The sequence below is a fragment of the Ranitomeya variabilis genome, chromosome 4 (assembly GCF_051348905.1).
Source record: "Ranitomeya variabilis isolate aRanVar5 chromosome 4, aRanVar5.hap1, whole genome shotgun sequence".
NCBI classification, from domain to species: Eukaryota; Metazoa; Chordata; class Amphibia; order Anura; family Dendrobatidae; genus Ranitomeya; species Ranitomeya variabilis.
In genome coordinates, this window is record NC_135235.1 from 532,138,627 (window position 1) to 532,154,239 (window position 15,613).

General features: G+C 42.2%; 1 protein-coding gene across 5 annotated transcripts in view; it reads left to right on the forward strand.

Annotated features, from left to right (window-relative positions):
* The window catches only part of THRA (thyroid hormone receptor alpha), a 162,820-nt gene extending 147,551 nt beyond the window's left edge, over positions 1-15,269 (forward strand). For all 5 annotated transcript variants that reach the window (XM_077252376.1, XM_077252379.1, XM_077252377.1 and 2 more), the window contains one exon: positions 671-15,269. In XM_077252376.1, the coding sequence (XP_077108491.1) occupies positions 671-921 (251 nt within the window). In that variant the 3' untranslated portion in view covers positions 922-15,269. The remainder of the gene's footprint in view (positions 1-670) is intronic.
* Positions 15,270-15,613: the final 344 nt, after the last annotated feature.

Sequence of the window (15,613 nt, forward strand, 5' to 3'; positions counted from 1 at the left end):
GTGTTTCATTATCTGCTCCATGCTGCATAGATGTAGACTAATACAAAATAATGTCATCTACATATTAAACATTACAGGAGTTATCTGGGACTTTGCTTATGTTTTTCCAATGGGGATAAGATCTTACAGGCAGGTAGTTGCTAACTATCTCCCAGTTCTTCCCGGTGCCTATCTCTGCCGGCTTAGAGCGGTCATGGACCGTTCCTGCCAGCGATTCTGCTGCTTCATTTAGCCTCTTGTCAACAGAGCAGCTCTTCTTCTTCCAGTCTGCTCTGTCGATGGGGCATCACTGCCTATGTCATGCTGATTGACAGCCGGCTCCCTGCTGTTAGGTAGCGAGAAGTTGTTAATTGGGATGACATCAGCAGTCACACCCTGTCAACAGAGAAGAGAGGTGGAGAAGAATCTTCTTTGTTGACGTGAAGTCAGTGGAAGCAGCAGAATCACAGACAGGAGCAGACAGTGAGCCGGCAGAGATCAGCAGCGGGCAGAACAGGTAAGTAATTAGCAAGTACCTGACTATAAGTTCTTATCCCCATGGGGAAAAATAGGCAAAGTCCCAGATAACCCCTACCAGTAGTCTTATTCTTTGCTACAAAGTTTGCTTCTCAGTTATAATGTAATCTTTCTATGACTTTGCACAAGTTCTAAGATTTCTCTCCTTTTCTAGACCGCACCGGTCTGATCTGCACAGACAAGATAGAGAAATGTCAGGAGACGTACCTCCTCGCCTTCGAACACTACATCAACCACCGCAAACACAACATTCCCCACTTCTGGCCTAAGCTCCTGATGAAAGTGACTGACTTGCGCATGATCGGAGCTTGCCATGCCAGTCGCTTCCTACATATGAAAGTTGAGTGTCCCACGGAGCTGTTCCCACCGCTCTTTCTTGAGGTGTTTGAGGACCAGGAAGTCTGAGGGGCAGCAAAGCGGGGTAGAGAGGAAAGGGAATCGCTTGGCTCTATTCCAACCCGCCACCCGTGTACAGCTCACAAGCCCTGAGTTGGATAGAGATGAGTGGCTCGTAAAGCTTTTCGAATGAAAACTGCCATTGAAGTCCGGCACTTACCAGGAATGGATGCTCCCAGGTTGACATCATTCTGCAGCAGATCTTCAATCACCATATTGGCAAAAGCAAAAAAGAACAAGGATTTAAGGCTTTTTCTTTTCTACCATCGAGCAAACCTTAAGATGCAAGAAGTCACCTTTTTTTCATTGATGCTTCTAAAAACCTTTTGGTACACTAAGACGTGAGAATTCATCATCATTATCATCATCATCAATGTTCACCCAGTGAATGTGATCTGGGTGACCTAAATTTGGATATGGGAAGGGTAAGAGTTATGAGCAAGGCTAAATGTTCTATTGCCCCCCATATAATATGTTCTCGTGTGTTTATATGTGTATATATATTATATATATATATTCTATATTACAAACAAAACATATATATATATAATATGTATGACTGAAGACAAAGGCTTCAACTTAGGTAATGCTTGGCCATATTATGCTGAGACATTTGCAGACTCAGGACCACCAGATGGCTATAGAGTCAGCTCCTTCCTTGGCCAGAGCTGCCTTGTATACATTGTGCGCGTCCACCTACGAAGAAGTGGGGCGTCCTCTTGCCTCTCGGTAACATGCAAATTTTTGAACCTGTCCCATTTCTGTGAGCCGAGGATTGTTACAGAACAGAGCACTTACACATTGATTCTTGGGTGTGGAATAAAGGAAATATCTGATTGTGCTGTATATCTATATATACATTATATGTAATCTGAAAAGCCATGCACTCAGCATCAGTACAGAACGGGATGTTATAGGCCCGCCAGGGTCAATGTACTAAAAGGGAATAATACAAAATGAAGTGCGTGCCTTTGTGAGGCATGGACACATCATGGTCCAGTGTTGCAGGCAGCATAGTCGGTGGGACCTTCAGCTATTGAATTGATGAACTCTAGGGTATGCATTTGTGATATTTTAGATAAAGAGTAGATATTCTGATACAAAATGTTGCATATTTGCAAATCGGTACTAGATATGCATATATAGATATACACACAATCAGATATGTATCTTCCCCAGCCTCTGAATTCACCTAGTGAGTTGGGTTTAATGTTAGACTTTCCTCAGGACACTGAGGAAGCTGGGGGATGTAGTGTTTTCTACACCCGCACACAGAATTCCCTCTATGGCACCCTCGGTTTGTAAAAATCACCCCACATATACCCATTTGGGTTGAAAAATTGCACCAAAGTCTCCCCTTTTTCTCCCCACTCTTCCCATTACACTGCCATGCGGAAAAGCAGGAACCCACTGCAGCTATACAAACCAAAAATGTTTCTAAGAAGCACTTTTAAATGCCATTATTGCAGATATTAACCCTTCTTTGCTGCTCTTGCACCCTACGATGATGGATCTTTTAGCGATCTGATCCTACATGGCTTTATGAAGTTCCAGGCCTTACTATTTAGCCAGCAATGTCTATTTACAAACCCTTTTTTGAGGGTTGCTTTGCCAATATTTCTACAAGATGGGGAAATCCTGTTTTCAGTGTAGACTTTAACTATGCCCAATCCCTATCTTCTTGCACTTTGTAGAACGCACTTCTTTACCAATGATGGTTTCCAATTTATGTTTGAATGTTTTCGTTTTCCTAAATAAGCTCAATGAAAATAAGCACTTAATTTTCTTAGTTTTTTTCTAAATCTATGTGTATTTTAGACTTGATCCTGTACATTTTTGGGACACCTTTCTGAGAGAGCGTGACATGTTCTCAAATTAGCACTAAAACGAAAAACAATCTCTGGTGTAGCCACCCAATGAAGGGTAGGTATCACTAATAAAGGCAAAACAAATACAAGAAAATCCTCTCCTCCTTTTAGAATAAGGCAAAATGAACGTGCCCTCTTCATATATGTATAGTGGAGTCCACCTTTTCGTGGACCCCTATACCAGGGAACCTGTCACATGGTGTCTGATCTGCAGACAGCATGGTATAGAGCAGAAATTCAGAGAACCCAGAATTTGATTTGTGCATAAAGAGACAGGTGTCAGTCATAGAGTAGTACCGCAACCCGTGAACCTTTAGTTCACATTTAGCATGGAGTTAAGTTGATAAGGTACAAGCTAGGATATACAGAGATAGGTATCAATTATTGTATAGGACCGCCCACTGGACTCCTATGGAATTCAATTAAGTCATACACAGATAGGTATCGATCACTGTGTAGGACCCCCTTCTGGACTCCTATGGAATTCACTTAAGTCATACATAGATAGGTATTGATCACTGTGTAGGACCGGCCACTGGACTCCTATGGAATTCAATTAAGTCATACACAGATAGGTAGTAATCACTGTGTAGGACCGCCCACTGGACTCCTATGGAATTTAAATAAATTAAGGCATACAGGGGGTGTCAATCACTGTGTAGGACCACCCGCTGGACATCTAATCAAAGAGTTAGTATAGAATTTAATCTATAAAATACATGTTAGCTTATGTTGACTTCTATTTTAGGAATTCCATTTTTATGCTCCGTTGTAGGAACAGATAAATGAAATTCATACAAAAGGCGGATCTATCCCATGACACAAACAATCGCTCAAAGGACCCCAATGACTCTAATGGGGGGTCTGTCACATTTCTATGGTAGCAGGTTGTACTATATCTTATGTGAACAGAGCTGTATACTGAATATTTTCCCATTGAACTATCTAACAATCTTCTCAGCACCCCCTGCTCTATATCATGATCCCACCCCAGATTGGACACCACATGCACTGCGGCAGGTTCCCTTTAAGTATAGAGGCCGATGGTATATGCCCAATGCCTGCCATTTTGGTAGCATTTATTTACCAATAACTTTAATAGGGAAAATGCACAAGGGGAAAACTGGAGTAACTTTTTTTGTGGGGGGGGGGGGCTGCATCATTGCTGCTAAACGTTAATAAGTCCTAGGTTAGATCACATATTAAATCCTATACATTTTGCCTTAGGAGGTAAGGACTTCAAATAACGATGCGACTATAGCCGATTGCCAAAATATAGCTATTTTGGCTGCTAAAATGAAGCACTTATTATTCCCTTTATTTTGATTCCCACATATTATTTCAACCTTTTTATAATTTAGTGTTTTAGGGTTCAACATTTTCCGCAGGCAGATTTTTTTCCCTTTCACTCCCAAAAAGCCGAATATTTGAAGCACTTAATAAACGATGCATTTGCATGTTTAGATACTTTTTTTATATAAATCCTGAATATTCGTACATTTTGTTTTGGATTTGTACTATTTGGAAGCGAGAATGGTTCTGCAAAGGGAATTCTGTGCCATAAAGCTGGGGAGAACAATGTTGCATTTGATTCTTTGCTGTCACAGAGATGACAACTAAGCACCACCTGATAATCGGGGGAGTATTTTTTGTAATGAGGTTTTATCATTGTACCAAGTCGCAAATATAAGGGGCAGGAATCGGTGCTTAGTTAGCGTCTCCTGTTATATGACGGGGAATATAGGTCTTCAAATCATTCCATTACCAGAGAGAATCCTGAGCATCGATCTGTGGAACAAGGATACATTTGCTACTTTTAACATAGAACTTGATTGATAATCTGGTAAATGATGGGGGAAGTCAATTATATGGTGCAGATTTGGGTGGGGGGAGGTGATCAATGATTTTATGTACCATGAGGGGTGCATTTTATAAGCTTTGCATTTTAAAAGCTGCTTTCTTCTCTCTGGTTCTGGGTGGTGCTAAATTTCCTTGCAACATAAGAAGAAAAAAAAACCGCTCTGCGTCTGTCTAACCTCAGCTATTGAGTGGATGAAGAGAGTTGGGTTTTTTTTTTGGTCTCCTTTTTGTTTAATAGTGTTTTTCTTGGTTCAGGGCTGGGTTGACGGTCAGCCTTTTGCACTGCCGACTGCCAATGTGGCCCCGAGCACAGAGCTATCTCTCTTAGCTTAACGTCTGCGGACTGACGTTAAAAAGAAATATGGTCCGGTCCACTCAGTGGACATTAAAAATTCCAGGCCTTCGAGGCCTGGCTAAATTTACCCAGAATCCCTTTCGCCTCTACCCCCTCTTTCTGTCTGTCTCTTTGTCTTTGCAAACCTGTGTGCTTAGCACACTCTAATAAGAAAACAGAATCTGTATATATTTGTATATATGTGCTTCTGTGTAGACACCTGTAAGGCGGATACACCTATGTTTGTCACCCTCAACCCCCTTCGATTTTGTTACTTTAATTCAAAGTCCCCGTTGCTGCCCGTATGCCATCTCTACCCATCAAGGGGGAGGGTGGACTTGCTCTTTTTCTTCTGTAATGTGGCTTGAGTGGAGGTCAAATTGAGAACCGCTCAACCCTAGGCCTCGGTTGAAGCTTGTTTTTTACATCAGGTAGCAATACAGCGTATTTGGGCAGCCATGCGTCCTGTGCATCTGCTGAGAAGGTTTACACGAACATATCTTGACCGAAGGATTTAAAGACAACTTGGATAATTCACACGACATTGTGCTCCCCTGTCGCACCCCTCATTATTTCACCCATTTGCTGCCAGGTGGTTGATGAGGGAACTATGGGTGAAGAGTTATTGGATTTTTTTCCTGTTGGGAGTGTTTTTGACAAGTCGGGCTACGTCACACCCACCAGCTTCTCATCGGGACATATTCTCACAGGTTTTTAGGGTGTCCACTTGACTATACAGCTTGGACTGATATTTTATTTTTGTTCCTGGGAAAGTGGTGATGCCCACAACTAACTCGCCACCTGTATATTCTTCCTGTCTTGCCCGGATCACTGGTCGCACTGGAACAGAGTGCCACACAGGTGACACGGTCCTTCCGAGTCCACGACATCCCAAGAACTGAAGTTAAGCCTGCTTCCTCTCTTCTAGCCCGATGTGTACTCTGAAGATTGTACGCCACCAACCCCTTCCCCGAGATCGAAACAGGAAAATGGTCCTCTTCTTATGCCAACTTCTCAACACTACATGTAATTCTCTCTGGGATATTTCTTTTTTTTTTCTTCAATTCATTCAGTATCTTAAGCAGAGGAATACCTTTTAACTGACAGTAATAGAGGCGGAGTGATTGTCCCGCCAAGAAGGGAGAAGTGAGTATCAAAGCCAAACTCGCTCTCACCTCGCACATATACACTTTACTCACTCTACCGAGATTAAACCAGGAAGATGTTTATTGCATTTTTTTTTTTTTCTTACACTCATACCTCAACCACCGCAACCCTTCTCTGTCTCTCCTGCCGACCTCACTGTCCTGACTCGGTGAGAAATATGGACTTGGAATTGTATATGGATTTTCATTTCTCACCAGCTGGAAAACTATAAGGATCTCCACGGATAAGACCCGTGCTTCAGAGTGTACAGATTGGAGAGTCATTGAACTTTAACCAGGGGTCAAGCAAATGCCCCTTCATAGTTGTGTTCTACAGCATTAAGACAAACCCACTGACTGTCTCAGCCACAGACGATCATACAGACCTCAACAGTGTGCCTCCTCCAGCCCTTTGTGACTCAAACTAAAGCAAGGATTTAACTCCACCTTTCTTTCAGCGTTTCAGGAAACCCTTTTAATGTCATTTGATTTTCTTTTTTTGTTCTGTTTTTTTTTTTGTTTGTTTTTTTCTGTAACCTCAAATGTTTGTGGGAGGGTTAAACAGATGTTAGCCATAATTTACAAAACGTCAAATTTTACAGGAGAGAAAAAGATCTTTTTTGTTATTTTTCTTTTCTCTATTCATTTAAGTATCGTTGTGTTTCATAGCACAGGGGTGGGGTGGTTAGGGGTATATGAGGCACCCCCGTCTTTACCAACCACCTCTTTTATAGTCTTAGTAATTGTAATGTATAACGGTGGGTACCATGTGGAGGGGGTATTCTGACTTCTTTTAACCTCTTTGCTTTCAGGAGACTTACTGGCTGTTTAGTGGTTAAACGTTCCTACTCCTCAGACGCCCCTTTTTTCTGCTGGAGGTGATATGACATATAAAACATTAAAAAAAAAACTGCATGGTATTACTTTGGCTGGTAATACGGGGCAGAGATGGGTTAATTCTCATCTCCTAGAGTGCTTTATACATCCTGGATCTTTGGCCTGCAGATATGATGGTGGTTTATTCAAGATATATAGAGCTATATAGAGATTTTTTTCCTCCTCATTTTTTTTTTATGTAAGATTAACTTCTTCACTGCTAGAAAATACTGCTGTGGCACTAAAGGAGATAGCAGACACTGCACACAAGCACCCTTTTTTTTTTTTTCTATCTCCGGGTCAGAATCCGCTCATCTTTCTCGCACGTTCCCAGGGTCCTAAATGTTTCAGGGCACTGGACCTTTATCATTATGCAATGTAAGACTGAGCTCCCTTGTTGAAACGTATAAGAGTTGCAAGTAAAGTCCCCTCCGCCTGTCCTTACCCCCCATGGCTTTGCATCTTTCTATAACATTGAAGGGTCACGTGACTCTGCATATGTGCGAAAAAAACGCAAAACGGACAGTCTTTGCTTAAATCCCCCGCCTGATGTGCGCAGGCTATTAATCTTACCAGTGAAGAAGCAATTGCTTTAGTCGTATATATATATATATATATATATATATATATATATATAGACACACACACACACACACACACACACACACACACACACACACACACACACATACATACACACACACATATATATATATATATATATACATATATATATATATATATATATATATACCGTATATGTGTGTGCGTGTGCGCACATTCTGGCCATAGGGTCATTGTGTTGCCATCTTATGCCCTCTTCCTATCATTATGTCTCTCTTTCGTAATGTAGAAAATGTAGCCCTTCCAAGTTTTATAAATGTACCATCCTTGGTCCGTGGAAGGGTTAAAGGCGCAGAGGAGATGATAAAAAAAAACACTGCGTCAGCAATCACAGGGTTAAAACTTCTAAGCTCAATCTGAAACCTTTTTTTCTGGTAAATTCATTTCTTGTGGGAGGATCTGTATATTTAAGTATATATGAAACACAAAACACACACACACAAAAAAAAATGTAAATAAATAAAAAAGAAAGAAGCTTTTTTTACGGGTTTTCAAGCAGGCCTATTCATCCCTTCAAGTGAACCCAGTCTTTGCTGCGCTAGGCCACGCAAGGCGGTACTGATAGCTCAGAAATTCTGTGTAAGGAGACTTGCTTGTGAGACATGGAGCTCCGTTCAGTGTCAGCACATCCCATGTAGTGTTGCTCCCTATTGCTGGTATATTCATAGATAGAGAGATATATATATATATAATTTTATCAAGGGCCTGAAATCCATATTTTACCAGCCTGACAGCCCTAATCACAGGTGACAGCCTGAATGTTTTACACAGTTCCCCCCATCCGCCCTCACTCAGGTTAGAGACAGTTCAGCATTAGGGACGGCCCGAGGACCCTGCAATTACTATATTCATGGTCCAGGGCCTAACATCAGAAAGCTGCTGCACCAGCAATATTTTTTGAATTTCCTCACATAAGCATTGGGCTTGCTGCCGGCTTTCCATCTGCGTATTCACCTGCCGTCTCTTCGATGGGATATTCTTCGGTATGTCTGGCTTAATATCACATACACACATTATCTTTCCTAGTAAAAGTATCTGCACCTCTTGGCAGGGGTACAACCCAACGAGCCTTATCCACCTATGCTAATGTGACGAGATCATAGACAGAAGCACTGAAGGGTAGCTCATGAAATGATGATGAGGAATGGTGACTCTTAAAGGAGAACTCCCATTGTTTGTAATATATACTCCAAAACCTAGGTATACCAAGCTAACAGTGGTTAAAATGGCATCCTTGGCCTGTGCCCTATGACAACCCTTCCTGCCTTGGAATGTGGCCGTATTAACATAAGGACAACCAAATAGATCTCTGGTTAACAGCTGGTTTCAGATTGGTTGCTATCCGGCCCGGTGCCCCCATGATAACACTGACCTGTCAGTGAACCAGGCAGGTTTTCCCTTGGGGATGCAGTAACAGAAGTCTGTCCCTCAGCGATACCGGCTGATAACTTGGCTTAGGAATGAGATGTCCTAAAAATGGCACATGGAGGCTAGGTTCACATGTTGCCTATCTGGTGTGGATTTATGCACTGCCTTCTAAACTGAAACCCGCTCGTTTCTGCTTAAAAAATCCATGCATATTTTCCCCACTGAGTTTTTTGCCTGAGGAAAATCACTACATCTACACCAATGACAGGCCACGGGTGTAATGTAAATCTAAGGGTCCCCAATAAAATTAAAGGGTAAAATCTACATCAATAAAGTGTGTTTCTGTAACAAAAATTGTATCTTTGGGGTAACGTTTCTCCTTGTGGAGAGTGACATGTCAAGCATGACATGCCAAGGTGAGGAGACTTTTAAGCTGCATGGCTCCTCAGAGAGGAAGAGGACTAGAACTCTAGTGCCACATATACGTGTAGGATCGCTACTTCCTAGAGGTGGCCCTAGAGTTCTAGCCCTCTTCCTCTCTGAAGAGACAAGTTGGAACAGAAATTGACATGCTGCTGATTTAAAAAAAAACAAAATCCACTTTCCATGCAGATTCAGAAAAGAAAATCAGAAAGCGGATGAGAGTAAGATAAAACGCAATCACTTTGCTGGTACTGAGGACTGCGGTGGATTTTGCGCACTTGTAATTTGTGCCCATAGAATATCATAGGTGCACGTGTGATCCGTGAGAACCAAGGATAGCACTCGGATGTGAAAATTGGTCGTGTACAAGAGCTAGAAGGATTATTTTTTGCAGGACTGATATCAGTTACGGATCGGTATTTGGTGCGCAATGAGGTTATGTATCCCTCGTTGGCGCCAAGGCAGGTACCTACATTTTAATGGGATTTCTTGATAGAGGTTTTGACTTTTTTGTAGCACATTGCAAAAAAATGCCCAAAACTCTTGAAATTCATGGCAATTTTTAAAATGACCCCCCCCCCCCAAAAAAAAAAAAAAAGAATCTGAACAAACAATCCTATGGAGCTGTTATATATTACAGTGGACTTCTCCTTTAAATCGAGTGCAGCCAAGTTACGCCACAGTTGGCAGATTAGTGCAATGAAGAGTGGTCACCAATGTCCCTTTATGTGCTGGACACTGTACGATTACAGCCCATCCGAGATTACTGTGTCACTGCTCCAACCCACTGTCCTTACCCAACACTTGAAGGGGGTTACCAGGCAGGGCTCAGTGCAACAGCTATGCAAGTGGTGTCCACCTACAATGGGTTAAATCAGGCGATCTGTCTACATTCCTCTCCTATAGTGACCTGTTCACATGGAAAACGCTTCCGAGTAGTAACAGCGCGGCACTTTTATTTTTCTTTGATACATAATCTATGCACGTTACAAATTTAAAGGCACACTACACAAATTACAGGTCGCCATGCACAACACAGCTGCTGATCACAACGACCTGCCAGAGCGCTCCGTGCCAACCCACACAATGCCAGCCTGTGATCATGATTAGCGCTCTCGGGGGGGCTTTCATGCCCCTATTCTGTTGTTGGTAACTTTATGATAGGCATGCTATTGTTCTCCTTTATCAGCCATGCTCACTTGAATTTTCCTCCATATTGACAAATCATGTCCACACTATTTCTGTACGACCTAATGAATGTTATTTTATAATTCCTTCCTTGTACTGCAGTTTAGATAATGTATATTTTAAGGTATTGCTAGGAAATCCATATATAGAAATACAGTGGTAATTAAGGTTTAGTGACAACTATAAAGAGGGCTCCATTGTGCCTGACAAGTGCATTTACTTAAAGGGGTTGATCGAGATTAGAAAAACATGGCTTCTTTCTTGTAGAAACAGCGCCACACCTGTTACTGGTTGTACCTGGTACTGCAACTCAGCTCAATTGAAGTGAAAGTTCCTGAGCCTTATTAACAAGAACAACCCGCAGCCATGTTTTTTTTTCTAGTCTTGTACAGCCCAATTTAAAGCTTTAGCTAATGCTATAATCAATTTGTCTTTTATGCTTGTTAAATGGCACATAGAGGCCATAGATTCAGCGTCAGGCCCTGTTCACATGCATCTTTTCCCAGAGACGAGGATGACCGCAGATAGGAAGGGGTTTGGTTGTCAGGTGTAGTAGTTAGCGGTGGTGTACGGCATGTGTAGCACCATACACTGTATGTCTCCGCTACTATAGTAGGAGAACCTTATTCCCTTTGTCACTGCCCTGTTTTAGTAAAAACTTGCATTCCCCATAAATACCAATCCTGAGGCATCTTCGCTTAGTATCCTACATTGTGGCGTTCCTCTGTTACTCCTACTGGAAATGTATAAATAACTCCATTGGTTTTTATTATTTTCATTTGTCAAAGGACCATGTCCCTGCACATTGAAACTAACCAATCAGTGCTGATCGTTTGCTGGGGTGGACCCTTTTGAGAAAAGCATTTGTAAGCCCCCAAGTTGTTCATGCATTTCAAGGGGTAATAACGGGAGCTGCCCATTGCAGATACCTATGAGATGCCCAGCCTTGTTATTTAATGGTGATTCCATAAAAGTATTTTAACAGAATCGTCAGGAGAGTCGACAGGACCGCTATAATAAACTAAATTGAGGAGATCTATTAAAGGGATTCTGTCACCAAATTTTTGCTACCCCATCTGAAAGCAGCATGATGTAGGGGCAGAGACCCTGATTCCAGTGTTGTCACTTACCGAGCTTCTTGCTGTAGTTTTGATAAAATCTTTGTGTTCTCTGCTGCAGATCTACCTGTTCTGTATAACCCCACCCACAGCACTAAATGGCATCTTTCTGTGTACACTGTGTAGGCAGAAAGCAGCCAGTCAGTGGTGGGGGTGTGGTTGGACTACATGGTAGCAGGTTTACTAGTCCTCTAGTGATAATCTACTGCTAATAAAACTGTGATTTTATCAAAAGTACAACAAGCAGCGCAGTAAGTGTCTAGATTATGCTACTCTAAGATTAGGTGGGAAAAATATGGTGACAGTTGCCCTTTAAATCTAAACGTAGTTGTAGTGTGCTGAGACGTAACAGCGCCCTCTAGTGGCCACATTAGGAAGCACTATACAAAATGGGCCCTGTTCACATGTAACATGACAGTGACATGCAGAAAATGAAATTACCTGTTACTACTGAGATTTCCCTGAACACAGGTCACATCTCGCCCTTTTTTAACCCACTGTGGTGTCAACCGTGTCACACCTTTCACACACCAGCATCTACCTTCACCTCAGATCCTACAGAGTTTATGCAGGACGCATTAGTGGTGTTTCTACTCTCGCAGTCGTGCTCGTTGTGCATGCGCCATTTGCTGACTGGTCTGCAGGTTTCTTCTGACTCACCTGTGACGCCACAGTGCCACTTTCATCTCTATGCCGTTAATCACGCCCCGACACTCGGGGACGCTTTCGTCAAGTTTTCGTTGGGGTTGTGAGTTTTCATAATGCCTTTCCCACCCCCACCCTCATCGATGAAGTGGGTGCTGTCAAGTCTCGTTCTACATGCAGGGGGCGATGTTTACTCACACTTGGGGTTCTTCTTCTTCATCAAACTTTCTGAATAAGCAAGTGACATATTTACTCTCACTCCACCTACCTCTGCATATTTCAGTCTGCTTACAATATTCCATAGATAATATAGGGAGAATGGTCATTTTCAGGTATCTCTGCCCCTTTACAGAGGCAAGGTGCAGCCCTCTCGGTCCTATATTAGGATTCTCGGTGGTCTCATGTTAGCCTTTTGCTCTTTTTTTTATGTTTGTCCCACCAGCAGACGTCCTCTGCGGTAAGCTCACTGCCCTTAACCAAAGGGATTCTTGTGTTTTGTTCCTCGGCACCATTTATATTACCACCACCCCCCATGCCCCGCCACCATACTTTAGTGACCCCCTTTTTATGTTTTTGCCTCTACAAAATGACTTCTGCTTGTTCAGGAAGTGTGATCTAAGGATAGTAAAGACCAAATTAACTAACTACACTTTACTTAGGTTCTATAGGTCATTAGAAATTTAGCGTAGGGTAATCTTTAGGAATTCAAAACCTATTGAATGGTTGGTGACTGGCTGTGCAGGTGCTAAGGGGTTAATACGAGTCCCCTATTATGCGGCACTTTTTACTTATTTCTAAATAGTAGGTTGATGCCCCAACCACCGACATGCACAACCCATCTATATTGCCTTATCCCCATCCTAACTTAACCCCTTCTTCTCCCTAGACTCAGGCACGGTTTGCTTACACTAAAGAAACTTTATATTAGGTTTGCGATATATAGTAGGATTGAACAGGCCTGACGCCCCCCATGTCCTACAGCCCGGAGGCTTCACATGCCATATGCTCAGCCTGTGCCATATGCATAGTATAAGGGGATTAGTGGATCATCAGGACAGACTCCTACAGCGCTGAGCTCCTATCTAGTATAGGGTGACCTCCCGACTGTAGGACGGCGCCGCAGGCTTAGATAGAGTTAATAAAGATGTCGTAGAGTGGCCTGTAGATAATTTTCTTAATTCTCTTTTCACATAAGGCCCCTATAGAGAATTAATTGTATAGAGGGTAAGGCAATACTGGGGTTATGCCTAAAGTAGCAGCTAATAGGAGCACGTCGGGGTGACCTGACTATGACGTCCTTTGTGTTTCTCTTTAGTCTAATACTCCTAGGGCCCCCATGTTTTATATTTTTAATAGCGCCATATGATATAATAGGACAGCACTGCCTTATAAAAATGAAAAGGAAGAAAATATACTTCCTAAACTTGATATCCCCCCACACGTAGGGCGCGCCAGCATCGCCCCAAAAACCTTCGGGCCGGCATGATATTAATGTTATGAGTACAAGAGGCTTGCTAAAAAAAAAACTAGAAAGTCAAGGTGTTATTCCAAAGATGTACTGTTGCCGTGCTGTTATCTCTAGTCAGAGCTATCAAATGTATCAAACGTGCCAGTAAAAAAAGGCTTGTCTGATACTGGATATAAAAGGTCTAGTTTGTGTGAAGAAACAGCACCCCTCTTGTTTATAGGTTGTATCTGGTATTGCGGACTGGCCCTATGTACTTGGATAGGGTTGATTTGCAATACCATGCACAGCCATTGTACAAGAGTGGCGCTGTTACTAGGAAGTAAAAGCAGACCCTTTATAAAACAACCCCTCTGCTTGATTTCTAGCATCAGATGGTGCCTTGGAGAGAGGTTGGACCATGATGGCGCTCCCTACAATGCTATGTATGCAGTTTATATGAAGTTTAATGGCGGTATATTCTCCTCTTATTGATTTTGCCTTTCTGTTTTATTTTTTTTTTAAATTGAGAAAATGTATAAATCTAAGACATTGTTTACCCCAAATGGGAGATGTTTTCCCTCTTCATGCCATTAGGAGGGATTTTGGCCCCTTCTCCAATCTTATCTATGCTTTGATGTTATGAAAAAAGGGGTTACTGTTGTCTAGTAATGTCTGTGTCTATGTATCTTTTCAGGGACTCCCCCCTTCTTCCCCAACCAAACCCTTTTTCTTCCCGGTTTCTCTCCGTTCCCCCCCTCCCCCCATCCTACAAAGAAATAATGCCTGTCTATTTTTTTACTGTAATCTTTATATGCAGAGAGCCTATAAATGCTGTATTAAAAAAAGAAAAAAATGAAAATGCCATGCTAACATTTAGGATTTTTTAATGTCTTCTTTCTCCCTTTCCTTCTCTATAGTGTTATTCTCCTGAAATTTCTTGAAACAAACTGCTCTATGATTGGGGGGGATTCAGCCGGGACAGAGTTTGTTAACACTTAAGTGACCACGTCACTGCTTTGCTCATGGCACTGGCAGTGGCGTGGCGCAGTGGGGGGAGTGTAAGCTCAGGGTTTTTGGTAATGTGGTAACATTTTCTCTGCAGACAAGGCTGGTTTCCCCCTGTCTCTTGACTTTTTTTGTTTTTATAAGCTTTGTTCCTTCAGTAAAATAGGCTAAGTTATTAATATTGAACATCATATACACACACAACTTACCTCAGATCAATGGCGGGAGGGTGGTGAGAATAGGGGTGGCGGGTTGAGTAATCTACCCACCTTCACACCCTCTCTGTCAATTACCCTCCGATATCCCCCCTCCCTTAAACCATGTTGTACCCTGTTTTCTAGGTATTCCTCCCAACATGCTTTTTTTGTTTATTTTTTTTTATGGTCCCGTTTTTCGAGGCCCGAATGTCCTTTCCACCAATAAATTGTAAGCTTTGTAATTACGTGTTGCAATGCATTCTGGGTCGTGTCTTTTTATTTTATTCGTGTGGTTGGTGAATTTGGGCATGTGTGTTGATGAATGAAGGTTACAGAATGTTTGACTATGGGCTCGTTCACACTGGCGTATAATATGGAGGAGTGCAATGTGGGGAAATGTGTTATTCTAGGAGTCAGTGTTCATCTGCGAGTTTTTTCTCAGCTCGGATCGGACTGAAGAAAAAAATCACAGCATGCTGCGAGTGGATGCGAGAATCTGATCGCACTCACCAATGCAAGCCAATGGGTGTGAGAAAAAAAACCCATGGCACATGAATCATGCAATTTCTACAGACACATATCAAAGGCAACCCGATATTCCAT